Source organism: Primulina tabacum, chromosome 9 (assembly GCF_025594145.1).
Source record: "Primulina tabacum isolate GXHZ01 chromosome 9, ASM2559414v2, whole genome shotgun sequence".
Classification (NCBI taxonomy): Eukaryota; Viridiplantae; Streptophyta; class Magnoliopsida; order Lamiales; family Gesneriaceae; genus Primulina; species Primulina tabacum.
The window spans coordinates 39,869,725-39,883,208 of record NC_134558.1 but is presented as its reverse complement, the minus strand read 5'-3'; the positions used below and the strand labels follow the sequence as shown (position 1 = coordinate 39,883,208).

Sequence of the window (13,484 nt, the reverse complement as noted above, 5' to 3'; positions counted from 1 at the left end):
CAATAAAATATTAGCAATATACAAAAATCAGAATTCACAGTTTAATGAATTCAAGACCCATTTATCATCCTCGGTAGGCTCACTAATTAATTAACTTGGATATTAACTTGAATTTGTGTATTCATCAATATCACCATTATATTATTTGCCCCTGGAAAATGAAAGAATTAAAGAAACATATATCGAGGCAATTGATTACCCACCAGTAATAGTGCGCTTGAAAAAATGAACATGAAGTACGCATTAACTAAAATAGCACATACGGAGACAATCTTGAAAGACTGCTTAAAGAGGCCAACAAATTACTTACTCACATATACATAAGAACATCGTACACAGCAGACCCCTCTATGTTAAGTAAGAACCATTTGTACATTATGCAAGGTTAAAATAGAAATGCTGGAGTCGAGGATTCTCTAGTAAAGAGTTCGAGAAAACTTGTAAATATAAGTTAGCTACTCAAACTTGGTCGAGTCTCTGAATCTGATTGCTTGGGAACCACTGTGCCTCCATTCATTCGAGCACGTGCCTCTGCAAACATCCTCTGTTGCTCTACGAGTGCTTCCTCTTCAGTCATTTCAGCTCCGTTGCTCAATTTACCGCTTCTCATGGTATCCTGAGTCTAACCATTCACCAACAAGCAATAAAAGTCAGTATCTTAAGGAGGGTAATTACATTTTTACGATGATGCAAATCATTAATGTAACTGAGCATACTCCAGGAAGAAAGACCCAGATAGTCTATCCGATAGTCAGGGTCAAAATTTTAGAACACTGTATCTCCCAGATTTAGGTGATTTTATAAATATAAAAATTGCTTTTTTTTATAATTTCATAAATCTTTTTCCTTTTATTTTCTTTCTTCCAACCCTTATAGGCCAAAGTAGAAGCTATAAATGTCCGGTGAAAAATGTACACTCGGTAACTCAACATTTAGCAATCTAGAGTTTTTTAAAAAATACAAGGTCCAAGTCTGTGGGAGAGGGAGTCAAACTTACCGTAGTTTCAAGCCTATGTTGTTCATATGCGGCATAAACTTCTTCAATATACTCTCCAAATCCAAGAACCTGAGAAATAAAGACAGGGCAAATCTAGGTTATTGAACAGATAAGAGAATTTAGCACCAAAGAAAATAGATAGGAAAATCTAGGTAAGAAGGTAAATTTATTCAGGGGATTCACTGATATTATTTGATTTAAATGTACTGTCAGATCAATATTTGGAGCCATTTTAAATGCACCATCCAGCCTACAAATAAAGTGTCAAGGAATCATACAATAAGATCCATGTCATATTGCACCTCAAATTTGCAAAAATTGGCATGCATTACACCGAGGCAATTTCATGTGAAAAAGAAACCATAAAATTGTCTCAGACATTTTATCACAAAAAGAGTACTATTCAAGTTGAGAAAACAGAGAAGGATAACATTAACTTCTAAAACATTTTTGGACAGATGCTTCTCAATTGCTTCGGCCAGAAATGCTTTAAAATGTGTTGGCAGGATTCATGTGGATCTCAGTGTGCACATAATCCACCATTCGTCAAGAAAGTCTTCAAGTGAAAGTCAAAGGCAATTATATCAAGTACGTCACTTCACATGGCTAATTATAATATTTAAAATTTCGATAATCAAAGATGCACCAAAAAAATTTCATAAATCCTACAGCAGCACAGCATATGGCATGAGAAAATTCCTAGCTTAATATAGCAGCTCAACGTTGAATAGATGTTAGACAATCAGTAGAACAAAATCACAAGATTCCAATCCAGAAATGATTTTCAGCAAAAATGAAGAACATAATCAGAAGATTCCATTTCAAAGGAACATATCACAGATGACAATAACCCAAAAAAGCCCCTTTGACCATTGGGGAAAAAGGCCTTTGAGACTTTATAAGATGATGACCGCTGAAATTCAATCAACAATAATCATAAGAGTTGAAACCGAAAGAAATACAAAGGTAGAACCTCTAAAGCCTTGAGTACATGTTCTGGTGCAATAGTTCTTTTGTCTCCCCTATTACAAACTTCATTGGATTCTGATGAAATTAGATTGATAAATTCTGCGAACATGAAAATCATTTACCATAAATCACAAGATAGAGCTTGCAAAAATACCGCATAATAATTGAAAACGACAATAGACAAATCAAACTTTGGTCCGCACTGAACTATATCAGTTAATAAGTTGGTTGAGAACTGCACTGATGCACAGATAAACATCTCCTACTCATAACACCATCAAGAAACAAACCTCAAAAAAGAGGCCAAATTTAATAATATAACATCACTTTTTCATGACTTATTTTTCTTTTCCTTACTTTTTTGGATAATGTTGATGGTGCTTGTTGGAGACAATGCACTGAGAAGTAAACCAACAACAATAGATAGCTAACTAATTATGCTGACAATCACCTTGTCAGCGTCCAACATTTGATTATTCTGACTGTTGGCCAACATTTGATTATTCTGACTGTTACACCCCGCCTAGAAAGGCCATTACAGGGCCTTGGGTCTGACTGGAATTTTAAAAATGAAGCCATCGTAATAGGTAGAAAGGGCTTAACCCATAGATTCACTTAAACAGTTGGACCGCTGGGCCATTATAGGATGTAGATCACCATTGGTGCTAGTAAAAAAAACCATGGATAAAAAAAAGCATTTGTACGTTTAAGATCCATGTTTACACCCACCAAATCTCATTACCCACTCAATGTCTTCGCGGGAAAAAAATACAATTTGCAAAAAAACAAGATAACAAGTCCATCTTAGTCACTTTTAACAAAAATGAGTCATATTTCGCCCAAAGTGTATAAACAAAAGGAGTTATAGTACTGTTAGGAGCATCAAATGCTGCTCACTTCGCAGAGAAAAGTCAATTGCTATGCCATGTTTGCTCTAATTATTAAAAAGAAGATTCAAGTCATATGGGGTTTTGTCTCTCTTGATTATGATGCCAATCACATCAAAATCATGTAAAATATGAATCGATCCATAAGTACTAAAGCAGTTAACGAAGTGCACAATTTAATCGCTTAAAGAAATTACACACTGAATTGAAGAAAATCTAACAATAATTGTTTAACTTACACCCAACTGAAAGTAAAATAAATAATGAATGTCCCACAGAATTAAAATGAAAAACAAACACCAAATACAAACCTACACAACACTCAATCAGAAGATCCTGAGCATCTCTTGCTACGCGGACATCGGGGGGGAGCATCTCTTTGATAATTTTTGTCATAGTCGCTGCAAGAAGAATATCATTTATGTATCTTGTATCAAAACAGTACCAATAAAGATGTAACAGCAACTGTGTTAATATTTATTAACCAAATGAGTTTACAAAAACACTGAAGATTGTTTCGTTAATGCTATTAACAGTGATCAGGAATTCGAATAAAACACAATACTCACTTGATACTGTTGGTGATATACGAGTTAGTGGAACAAGCTTTTAACATCTCACACGATTTATTCTAAGAGGAAAACTATACAAGTCAATGTCTTGTTTTCTCAATTCAATTTTGTACAACTCTTTTGCGGGAGACATTTTCTTCTCTTTAAATGGAGATTTATCATTACAGCGTAATCTTCTTGTTTCTTAACATGGTATCAAAGAGGAGGATTTCGATCTTTCTTTTTCGATTGAGATCGAACTTTCAGAATCAAGTTCGATGTTGATCTCAGCTCGGCGATATTGTTGAATATCTCCAATCTAGACATTGTGATATTTCTCTTTCGCGAACAATCTAATCATAATCTGGAACAGATCTCCTGAATTGAGCACAGCTCAATCGATGGCAGCCACGGTGGCTTTCAATGATCCTATGTATATTCATTCATCAGATACACTTGGTATGAATCTCGTAAATGAAAAGTTACTAGGCACTGAAAATTATGGTGTTTGAAGTAGAGCAATGCTTATTGCACTTCTAGCAAAAAATAAAATTGGATTTATTGATGGAACTTGCAATAGACTAGTTGTTGGCCATCCTACATTGCATCAATGGGAGAGATGCAATGCTTTGGTCTTATCTTGGATTATGAACACGGTTTCCAAGGAGATTTCTCGAGCAATAGCTTACCCTACGGATGCTTAAGTGGTATGGACTGATCTCAAAGAACAGTTTGATAAGGTTAATGATTCACGAATTTTTTCGTTGCACGGAGATATTGATCAGCTGAAGCAGGAAATAACACTATATCTTCTTACTTTTGCAAGTTGAAACAACTTAGGGATGAATAATATTCATTAGTTGTACTACCATCGTGTGAATGTTCTGCAGCCAAGAAGTCAAGTTTTAATGATGAGTCCATTAACTACAGTAGGACGGGCCTTTTTTCGATCATATCACAAGAGGAATCGCATGGGTCTTTGTTTTTTGTTGAAACACCATCCTAAACATTCTTCTAATCAGAGCAAGGTACATAATTTGAGGAAATATGTGTTGAGATGTGATCATTGCAACTGGAATGGGCACACCAAAGAGACACCAAAAAAGTTTACAAGCCCCAAAGGCCTTCTGCACATGTTAACACTTCTGAAATTGATGAAAGAGATTCCTCCACTGTTGGAACTGTCACTGGAAACAATCCTACAATCTCTATATTTACTTCGGAGCAGTATGCCGAGATCATGAAGTTGTTAGGTGGCTGTAAAGTGCAATCCCCTACTGAACCTGTGGATAACATGGCAGGTACATCAAGTTCTATTGAAATTCCAACACATTGAATTATTGATAGTGGAGCAAATGAACATATGACTGGAAACATGTGCACCTCTTTAGCTCTAAATCTACAACTCCTCCCATTAAATTTGTGAGATTGCCTAATGGTGGTCGGGCCCCTGTTACCAACCTAGGATCAGTATCATTCACCGATTCTATTACACTTGAAAATGTTTTGCACGTGGCAGATTTCAAAGTCAATCTTTTCTCCATATCCAAATTTACTAAAGACCATAACTGCTTTGTTATATTTTTTCCTCACTTTTGCTTGTTTCAGGACCTCAATACCTGGGATTGCTAAAGAAATCAATGGGCTATATCACCTTGATACGAGAGTTTTTCCGAGTACAAAGTCCATCCCAAACCCTGTGTTTCCTTCATTTGATAAATGTTTGTTGGTAGTTCTACGGTGTCTGTTACCCCTTCTCTTGGGCATTAACGTTTAGGGCATATGTCATTATCTATAATGCAGTTGCTTCATTTTTTGAATCATAAAGTTCACCTTCAGCATTGCTCTGTTTGTCCGAAGGCTAAGCAAACTCGACTTCAATTTCCCTTAATGAGTTTATCGAATTCATCTTTTCTATGATATATGGCGACCCTTTCATACACCTATATACAATGGGGAGAAATATTTTTTAACCATTGTAAATGATTTTTCTGCACACTCTTCAACTTTCCATCATGATCATGAACTTTTTCTTGGAGATGATCATTTTCCAACTCTAATTCTAATATTGATCATAATCAGCATTTACCTTGACCCCCACGAAGATCTGTACGTGCTACTTCACCTACAGTATGGACAAAAGATTATTCTTGTCCAACTTTGTCTCAATCCAATTTAGCCGATTGTCTGTATCCATTGTCACAATGTCTCACTTGTTCCAACTTTTCTGACACGTATCAATCTTTTTTAGCCGCCATTTCATCCGATAGGGAACATACATCCTATCATGAAACAATTTCAGACTCTAGATGGAAAGTTGCTATGGATTTAAAGCTGGCTGCCTTATAATCAAACAACACTTGGAATTGGTTGATTTGCCAACTAGAAAGAAAGCCATTGGGTGCCGATGGGTGTATAAAATCAAGAGGAATCCGGATGGAACTGTCGATAAGTTTGAAGCGCGGCTTGTGGCTAAAGGTTATACCCAACAACAAGGAGTCGATTACCATGATACCTTCTCAGCCACAGACAAGATAGTTACCAAGTGTGGCGGCAACAGTTATGTTATGGCCCATTTATCAAATGGATGTCGCAAATGCTTTCCTTCAAGGTGATTTAGATGAGGAAGTATACATGAAACTCACTGGGATATTTTGTTCAAGGAGAGTTGAAAGTATGAAGATTGCTTAGTTCATTGTATGGCCTTAAACAGGCTTCAAGACAATGGAATGCCAAGTTCCCCGGTGTTATGAAACAAGTTGTTGGGTTCATTCAATCCCTCAATGATCATTCCTTGTTTGTTAAGAAAGAGCTGCCCACATAAAATTGTTATTAGTATATGTATATGACATTATTGTCACAGGAAATGATGAAGATCTCATTCTCGCATAGAAGAAATTTTTACACTCTCATATTCAACTTAAGGATGTTAGACCATGGAGATACTACATTGGCATTGAAGTAACTCGTTCCAAGTCTGGAATCTATCTCAATCAATGGAAATATGTCTTAGAATTGCTATCGGATTAAGGGATGAATGAAGCTAAGACTTTTGGGACTCCTTTGTCTCAACACAACTTACTAGTGCTGAATTAGGTAAGGTTGCAGAACAGTGTTCTTACCAAACCATTGAGGATCCTCTGCTATCAAATTCTGATACTAACAGACGCTTGGTTGGGTGGCTGATTTATCTCACAATTACAAGACCTGACATTTGTTACGAGGTTCAAAATTTATTCCAATTTATGCACTCACCAAATAAATCTCGTTTGGATGTTGCTTTGCTGGTTTTGCATTATTTGAAATCTGCTCCTGGTCTTGGAATTTTCCTCTCAGCTGATAGCTAATTTGTCATCACTGCTTATTGTGATTCCGATTGGGTAGCATGTCCCATGACCCGCCGATCCCTCACTGGTTTCTGTTTTAAGGTAGGGGACTCTTTAATCTCTTGGAATGGAAAGCAAAGAAACAAAGTGTTGTATCGCGATCATTTGCTGAAGCAGAGTACCGAGCAATGACCACAGCTACTTGTGAAATTACTTGGATTGTTGGTCTCCTCCAAGACATGGGCAACGAGTTACTAAATACACCGATCTTATACTGTGATAATAAAGCGGGGTTGCAGTTGCACATTGATGCAAATCCTCTCTATCATGAACGCACGAAACACATTGAGATTGATTGTCATTTGATTCGAGAAAAGACTAAAAATGGGATCATCAAAACCGATTATGTTCCTACCTCTGCACAACTTGCAGACATCTTTACCAAAAGTTTGGGTCATGATCAACATGAATTTTTGTTATCCAAGATTGGTGTATTGAATCTACATCAATCTTGAGGGGGAGTGTTGGTGATATATGTGTTAGTGGAACACGCTTTTAACAACTCCCGTGCTTTAGTCTAAGAGGAAAACTATATAAGTCAATTTCTGATATTTTTGTTTTCTCAATTCAATTCAATTTTGTACAACTATTTTGCAGGAGACATTTTCTTCTCTTTGAAATGAGATTTATCAATACAGCAGAATGTTCTTGTTTCTTAACAGATACAAGCAAAAAAATTAGTATTCTATAACCTAATCATGTCTTATGTCTACAACATCGTTCTCGGGTTGCCAAAACATGCCACGTAATCAAATATCTACTGAATCCCACTTTGACATGCAAGAATCCCTAACTATTACATGGTCAATTTCTGATATTTTTGTTTTCTCAATTCAATTCAATTTTGTACAGCTATTTTGCAGGAGACATTTTCTTCTCTTCGAAATGAGATTTATCAATACAGCAGAATCTTCTTGTTTCTTAACAGATGCAAGCAAAAAAATTAGTATTCCGTAACCTAATCATGTCTTCAAACAATTAGAGTAAACTAGGGGTAACAAGGAAAAAACGGGGACAAGACTAACCTTTAGGAAGCGAAGCATCCTCCTTAATCTTACCAACAATATCCATAGGTTCCATAATTGACCTTCAAAATCAGAAGGAATCAAGAAAAACTAAAGATCAAACATGAAAACCAAAACGCACTAGTTTGAAAATAATGATTTTAAATCAATAATTAATTATATGAATTTTTCAAACGAAGAACTGCATTATTGACTTGAAGGTGAAACGAAGGCTGTGAATTTGTAACACTAACAGGACAAGACGAGAAAAGGCAAAAATGGAGGAAGAAATTTGGTGCGAGATGAGAAGGTGGTGGTCGGAGTCGCGGGCGGTGGTTCGTATAAAAATGTGAAATAAACTAGGGCAAAGATTTCTCCAAAGCGCGTGACAAATATTCCGCGCGCCCGCGTGAGGCTAACTGGTAGAAAAGAGACACTGTGGAGCACGTACCGCTCAATCGCCTAGGAGCGTGCAAGATCATCGGAAAAAAGTCTAAGACTCTCTTTAAGCTTTTTTAAAAAATAATGACAAGGAAAATACCTTTATATATAATATCCTTTTTTTACTAAAGAAAATACCGATTTTTTTTATATTGTTTATGTTTCTTTTTGGCTCAGTCCTTTCTATTTGTTTTGCGAGCAAGGCCCCAATTTTATTCCCAACGCTCAATTTCAGTTCTGCCAGTACTCTCTTTAGCCATATTCCTTCACATAGTCCTTGACCAACAACCTTGAATTCAGCTTCTGCACTACTTTGAGCTACTACCTTTGCTTCTTGCTACTGCATGTTACAAGGTTTCCTTACACAGAAGTAAAATAGCCTGTGGTAGATTTTCTGTCCACTATGGATCCAGCCCAATCAGCATCCGTATGAACTTCAAGTAGGTGCAATTGGGAATGGAAAACGAAAAAAATAAACTATGATAATTAATACCAAATGCTCCTCAAAGATATGACCTCAATCCCAGAAGTAACAAGAAGGAATTCAAACATTAAACTTATAAAGGTGATATAAGTTTCTGTAAAGAACGATTTTCATAAGAATGAGGCATCATCTTCAGTAAAGATTATGAGTCAATGATTGTAAGAATGTGTACCCTAGAGATCTATAATGGACTGATATCCATCAAACTCTTGAACCCAAAAGATGTAGATAGCTGCACAGCTGGCGGGGTGTGGCCATGCACGATTTGATGGACTGGGAAATGGGATTCTTGACTTTGATGGTGGAGCTAGGGGAAAACAAGGATGATGGAACCATTTTTTGTGATTATTGGACGGGTGGGAATGGTTCGAAGAGCTGCTGGCATCGTTCACTGTTCCACTTTGTAGTTGTTTGACGGATAAACAATTATTGTAGTTGTCGATGTCATCTTTCACCTCAATAAACAACGATTTCTCATCTTTTGGTCTGCCTTGATATAGCTCTTGAACAAATTTGTTAAGCTAGGCTTGTGTTTTGGCCTTTTAGACCTCAGTTTTGAACAAATTCGTATCTTTCGAATGTTTATGAGTAACAAGCTAAGCATGATAGATATAAAATAATATTCATTTGATTTAAAATCATCATATAATCAATTTATAGCAATCAAGTAAAATTGACTTGCAATAATGCATGAAAGATAATTTGATGGTGACATTCTTCAATACAGACAAAGCATTTAATACGAGGCTTCAATCAGATCATAGTTCATGAAAGTGGCCCAATTGGTGATGCTAAAACTAGATTTTTCATGGAAAAGGACAGGCCCTTGAAAAAAGTAATTCAAGACTAAAACTCTGAAAAATTGGAGATTAAATGAACCCTAGCCTCGCCTGATGGTGGAAGAGAGGGCCAGAAGTTCGAAAAGGCACTTTTGTATTTTTACAAGGTGAAATAAATTACTCATCAACTTTCACATTTGCTACAAAAGCTACATGAAGCGATTTAAACCCAGAGTTTTCACAGCCGGTCTTTATTAACACATCGAAGTATATTCTCTGCAAGAATGAGGCAAATATTTCAAAAGGCGATCCAGAGACCGATGCTTAATCTTCAATTTCTTCATGGAACCCCTATAGCCCAGTTGTGTAATCATGTAATTCCCGGACTAGATTCTGCTATTCCTGTCTTGGCTTGCAACCTCTGCATGAATTTCGGATTAGCTACAAGCCTCTTCTTCACTTCTGAAATTCGAGCATCCTCTACTAGTTTCCTAGCTTTTCCAGCATCCTCGATTAAAGCAAACAAGGTTCTGAGGCAATCTTTTCTGTTTTCCTCCCGATGTTCAAACCTGAACCAAAACATGTAATGAACATTGTATGCCAAAGACAGGCAGGAAGAATAAAGAATGGATCGTGCAGGTTTGAGCCATTGCCAGAACTTTATAAAGAAGTGATACTGTTTAGCCTTTTGCAACACTTTCCATAAAGATAAATTACGTATACATAAGTACACACGCACTTAAAACAGTAGAGCCTCGCAAATTGTGTTAGTTTAGAGGTCAAATTATTGAAGCAGAAATTCAGTATACTAACTGGTAATAGAAAATAAAGTAAAATGCAAGCTATTGAGCTTACCTTTCGCTAGTGATGGTAAGTTCATCTTTCCCAGGATTGTACCGTTTTCCAGCCAATTCTCTCAGCCGCAAAAACTGATGCTTAGATAGGCCAAGCTCTTTTACAGTAACAGCCAACTTCACTTTTCTATTTTTGGGATGCCATGCATCACCACCAGGAGCAAAGACAACACGAGTTTGCCACCTAAGAATTGGTCCCTCACCTGGTGGATCATCAAGTTCCTTTTTGTTATCAGGAACAGTCTCGTCAAACTGTGGAGATTCCTCTGCTTTCATCAGTTCAGTACATTCCAAGACCACTTTATCTTCAAACTCCTTAAATAATGCATAACCTTCTTCAACTTCTAACTCGCCTTTTTCAACCCTATCAGCTATCTCGTCAAATTTCTTTTGCACCTTCTTCTTGATCTTATCTACAAAAAATCCATCCCCGGGAAATAACTAGTGCTTTAACTACAATATACTGAAATCCATGGGAAAAGTATAAAAAATGCCACGGTACAACAAAATGAAGTCAACTGAGAACAATCTTGCCAAATAATTGAAGGTTCAAATCCTTAAGTTAAAATCCAAATAACACAGATGAACCAAAACAGTTTCATACCATCTATTATTCTATCTACTGAATATCGTATCGAAAAGGAATTTTTCTAAGATTTTGTCTAGTTGTTTCCCAAAGGCAACTCGTTCCTTGAAACTCCCCCACATTTGGTGCATTGCGTTTTACTTAGCTCATAATCACAAATAAATTCAAATAGCACGCAACATGTCTGGTCACCAGAATGCGTCATCCAAAAAATTCGAAAACAAGTCTAATAGTTGCACCTGTTATGTGAAAGGAATAGGCAAATCCAGTTAAATCTCGTCAAAAGAGCAATAGTCAAGAATGCAACAAACTTCTACGGCTGGAAAGTAAAGCATATATTCATATTACTAGAAGGAAGATAAACCCAAAAATAATATCAAATTATATCGATTTCAGAGAAACGGTTCGGCTATTCAAGAAATCACACATCATAATAGATAAACTAACATAATTCCATTGCCCCAACTAGCTTCATTTAAATAATCAATATCGACAACCATAAACAATTAAAAAGGGAAAACTAATGCTTATTTTATCAAAGCAAGATGGGAATGGGAAATAAGAGCACGGTGGTACCAGGTAGAAGCTTGTCCCAGCTAAGCATGTCCTCCAATATTTCTTCACATTCCCTTGTATCCTTGAGATAACCGTGCTCGGTAGCCTCCTTGATCATTTCGTCCCACTTCTGGTCATCCATGTTGCCATAAGGATCAGAAGTCATCTGCTTCATCACAATTTCCCGAGTATTATACAAATCATCAATTTCTTCGTCAGTTTCATAAGCCTCCTCAAAATCAGATTCGAAGTCTTCATCCTTAACATTATCCAACGGTTCCCGGTGAAGCTCATCCATTAACTCATCATCTGTGTCTTCATGCTTTCCTGCGAGTTTTCTCTTCAGAATAGACTCGAGGATTGACGGAAGTGCCTCCTCGTTGAAATTGTTGAAATAGTCATCTATCTGTAGTTTTAATTCTACACACAACATATAACAGACAACGCAGCTCACAATCAGCACCCCGGAGAAGATCAATCAACGAAGTTGATAAAAAGATGTCTTTTACCTTTGTTGCTCACATCTGCTGCATCATTCGTCACCTCTTTCTTGTCTTCTGAATCCCTCACGCTAGATTCGGACTCGCCGTTGTCATTTCCAGATGAAAAAAATCGAATTGTCGCGGGAATACGGTGGATTAACGGTGCATTTTCAGTGCTGTAACCACGATAACAATCCGTACAACCATTAGAGATAGTAGGTTTGAGTCCGAGGTTGCGAAAGGAATGTAGATTCCGAGAGCGTAGGCATAACTTCCTGAGCAGGACACTTCTCATGGCGGAACCAGCTCTCCGAGGGTTCAGTGGAGAAGCTTTTCTTGGGCGGAATGCTTGCAGGCTTCTTATCACCGAACTGGACGTCCCAGTTTGGGCTCTACTGGGCCTTCTTATTTGCTTTTCAATTAATTTTTAAAAATAAACCTTAATTGGGAAAAGGGATTATTTAATTAAATTTCTTTTTTTATCATGAATTTGAAATATAATTTTCTCAATTTTTACTGTTTGTTTAGACTTCGTATTTATTACATGTTTAAAGTCATTTTGTAAAAAAATTTGAAGAAAAGTCATAAATCAAACAATTGTTCCCTGTAGAGAGGATCAGGAATCAAAACGCCTTCAATTACAAGTGACAGTTTATTTTTTAGGTCGAGCCAACATTTTTTTAAAAAAATTAACCCTCAATTAGGGATGTAATCGAGTCGAGCCGAGCCGAACTCTTGAATATTTGAGCTTGGTTCGTTTATAATCGAGCCGAGCTCGAACTTTATTTAACAAATATATGCATGGCTCACGAGCTTATTCAAACATTTATCGAGCCTAAACAAGCTTCATAAATATGAATTATACATTTAAATTTTCATTAAATTAATTAAAAAATAAATTATATATTTAAAGAAAAATATATTATTCTTATTAAAATTTGTAAATTTATTATAATAAATAAATTTAATAAATTTTTCTATATATTTCATAAATAATATGCAAAATCAATAAATTAAATATCAAAACTATTATTTTTCATCTAAAAGATTACTCATGAACTTACCAACGAACACGTTCACGAGCTAACGAACCGAATACTGTAAAGCTTGAGTTTGGTTTGTTTATCTTAACGAGCCTCGTTAAACGAGCCAAAACGAGTTTTTATCGAATCGAGCTTCGAATAGCTCACAAACGGTTTGGTTCGTTTACATCCCTACCCTCAATACACTATGGAAGGTTAGTTTCCAAAACAAAGCAAAAAAATTGTGTGAGACGGTCTTACAAATCGTATTTTGTGATACGGATCTCTTATTTGGGTCATGCATGAAAAATATTACTTTTTATGCTAAAAGTATTACTTTTTATTGTGAATATCGGTAGAATTGACTCATTCACAGATAAATATTCGCGAGACCGTCTCACAATAAACTACTCCAAAACAAAACTTTCACTGAAACCAAATTTCAAAATCATCCCAAATGATTGTCAGATAAGAGTTACATTTGGTA

General features: G+C 36.3%; 2 protein-coding genes across 5 annotated transcripts; both read right to left on the bottom strand.

Annotated features, from left to right (window-relative positions):
• Positions 1-167: 167 nt before the first annotated feature.
• On the bottom strand, positions 168-8,301 carry LOC142556139 (protein Dr1 homolog). Of its 4 annotated transcripts, none has more exons than XM_075667422.1 (6): positions 8,246-8,301; positions 7,816-7,877; positions 3,165-3,254; positions 1,971-2,065; positions 998-1,066; positions 168-622 (listed from the first exon to the last, which is right to left on the bottom strand). In XM_075667422.1, the coding sequence occupies exons 2-6, from the start codon at positions 7,868-7,870 to the stop codon at positions 452-454; spliced, it is 480 nt and encodes a 159-aa protein (XP_075523537.1). In that variant the 5' UTR covers positions 7,871-7,877; positions 8,246-8,301; the 3' UTR covers positions 168-451. The 4 variants fall into 4 exon arrangements, with proteins under 4 accessions (XP_075523537.1, XP_075523535.1, XP_075523536.1 ...); XM_075667420.1 differs by lacking the exon at positions 8,246-8,301 and adding an exon at positions 8,014-8,221; XM_075667421.1 differs by lacking the exon at positions 8,246-8,301 and adding an exon at positions 8,049-8,216.
• Positions 8,302-9,441: 1,140 nt separating this feature from the next.
• LOC142556138 (uncharacterized) lies at positions 9,442-12,395 on the bottom strand. The gene is made up of 4 exons (XM_075667418.1): positions 12,003-12,395; positions 11,515-11,913; positions 10,354-10,765; positions 9,442-10,067 (listed from the first exon to the last, which is right to left on the bottom strand). Exons 1-4 carry the CDS (start codon positions 12,268-12,270, stop codon positions 9,869-9,871), a joined length of 1,278 nt encoding a protein of 425 aa, XP_075523533.1. The 5' UTR covers positions 12,271-12,395; the 3' UTR covers positions 9,442-9,868.
• Between the last annotated feature and the right edge of the window lie 1,089 nt (positions 12,396-13,484).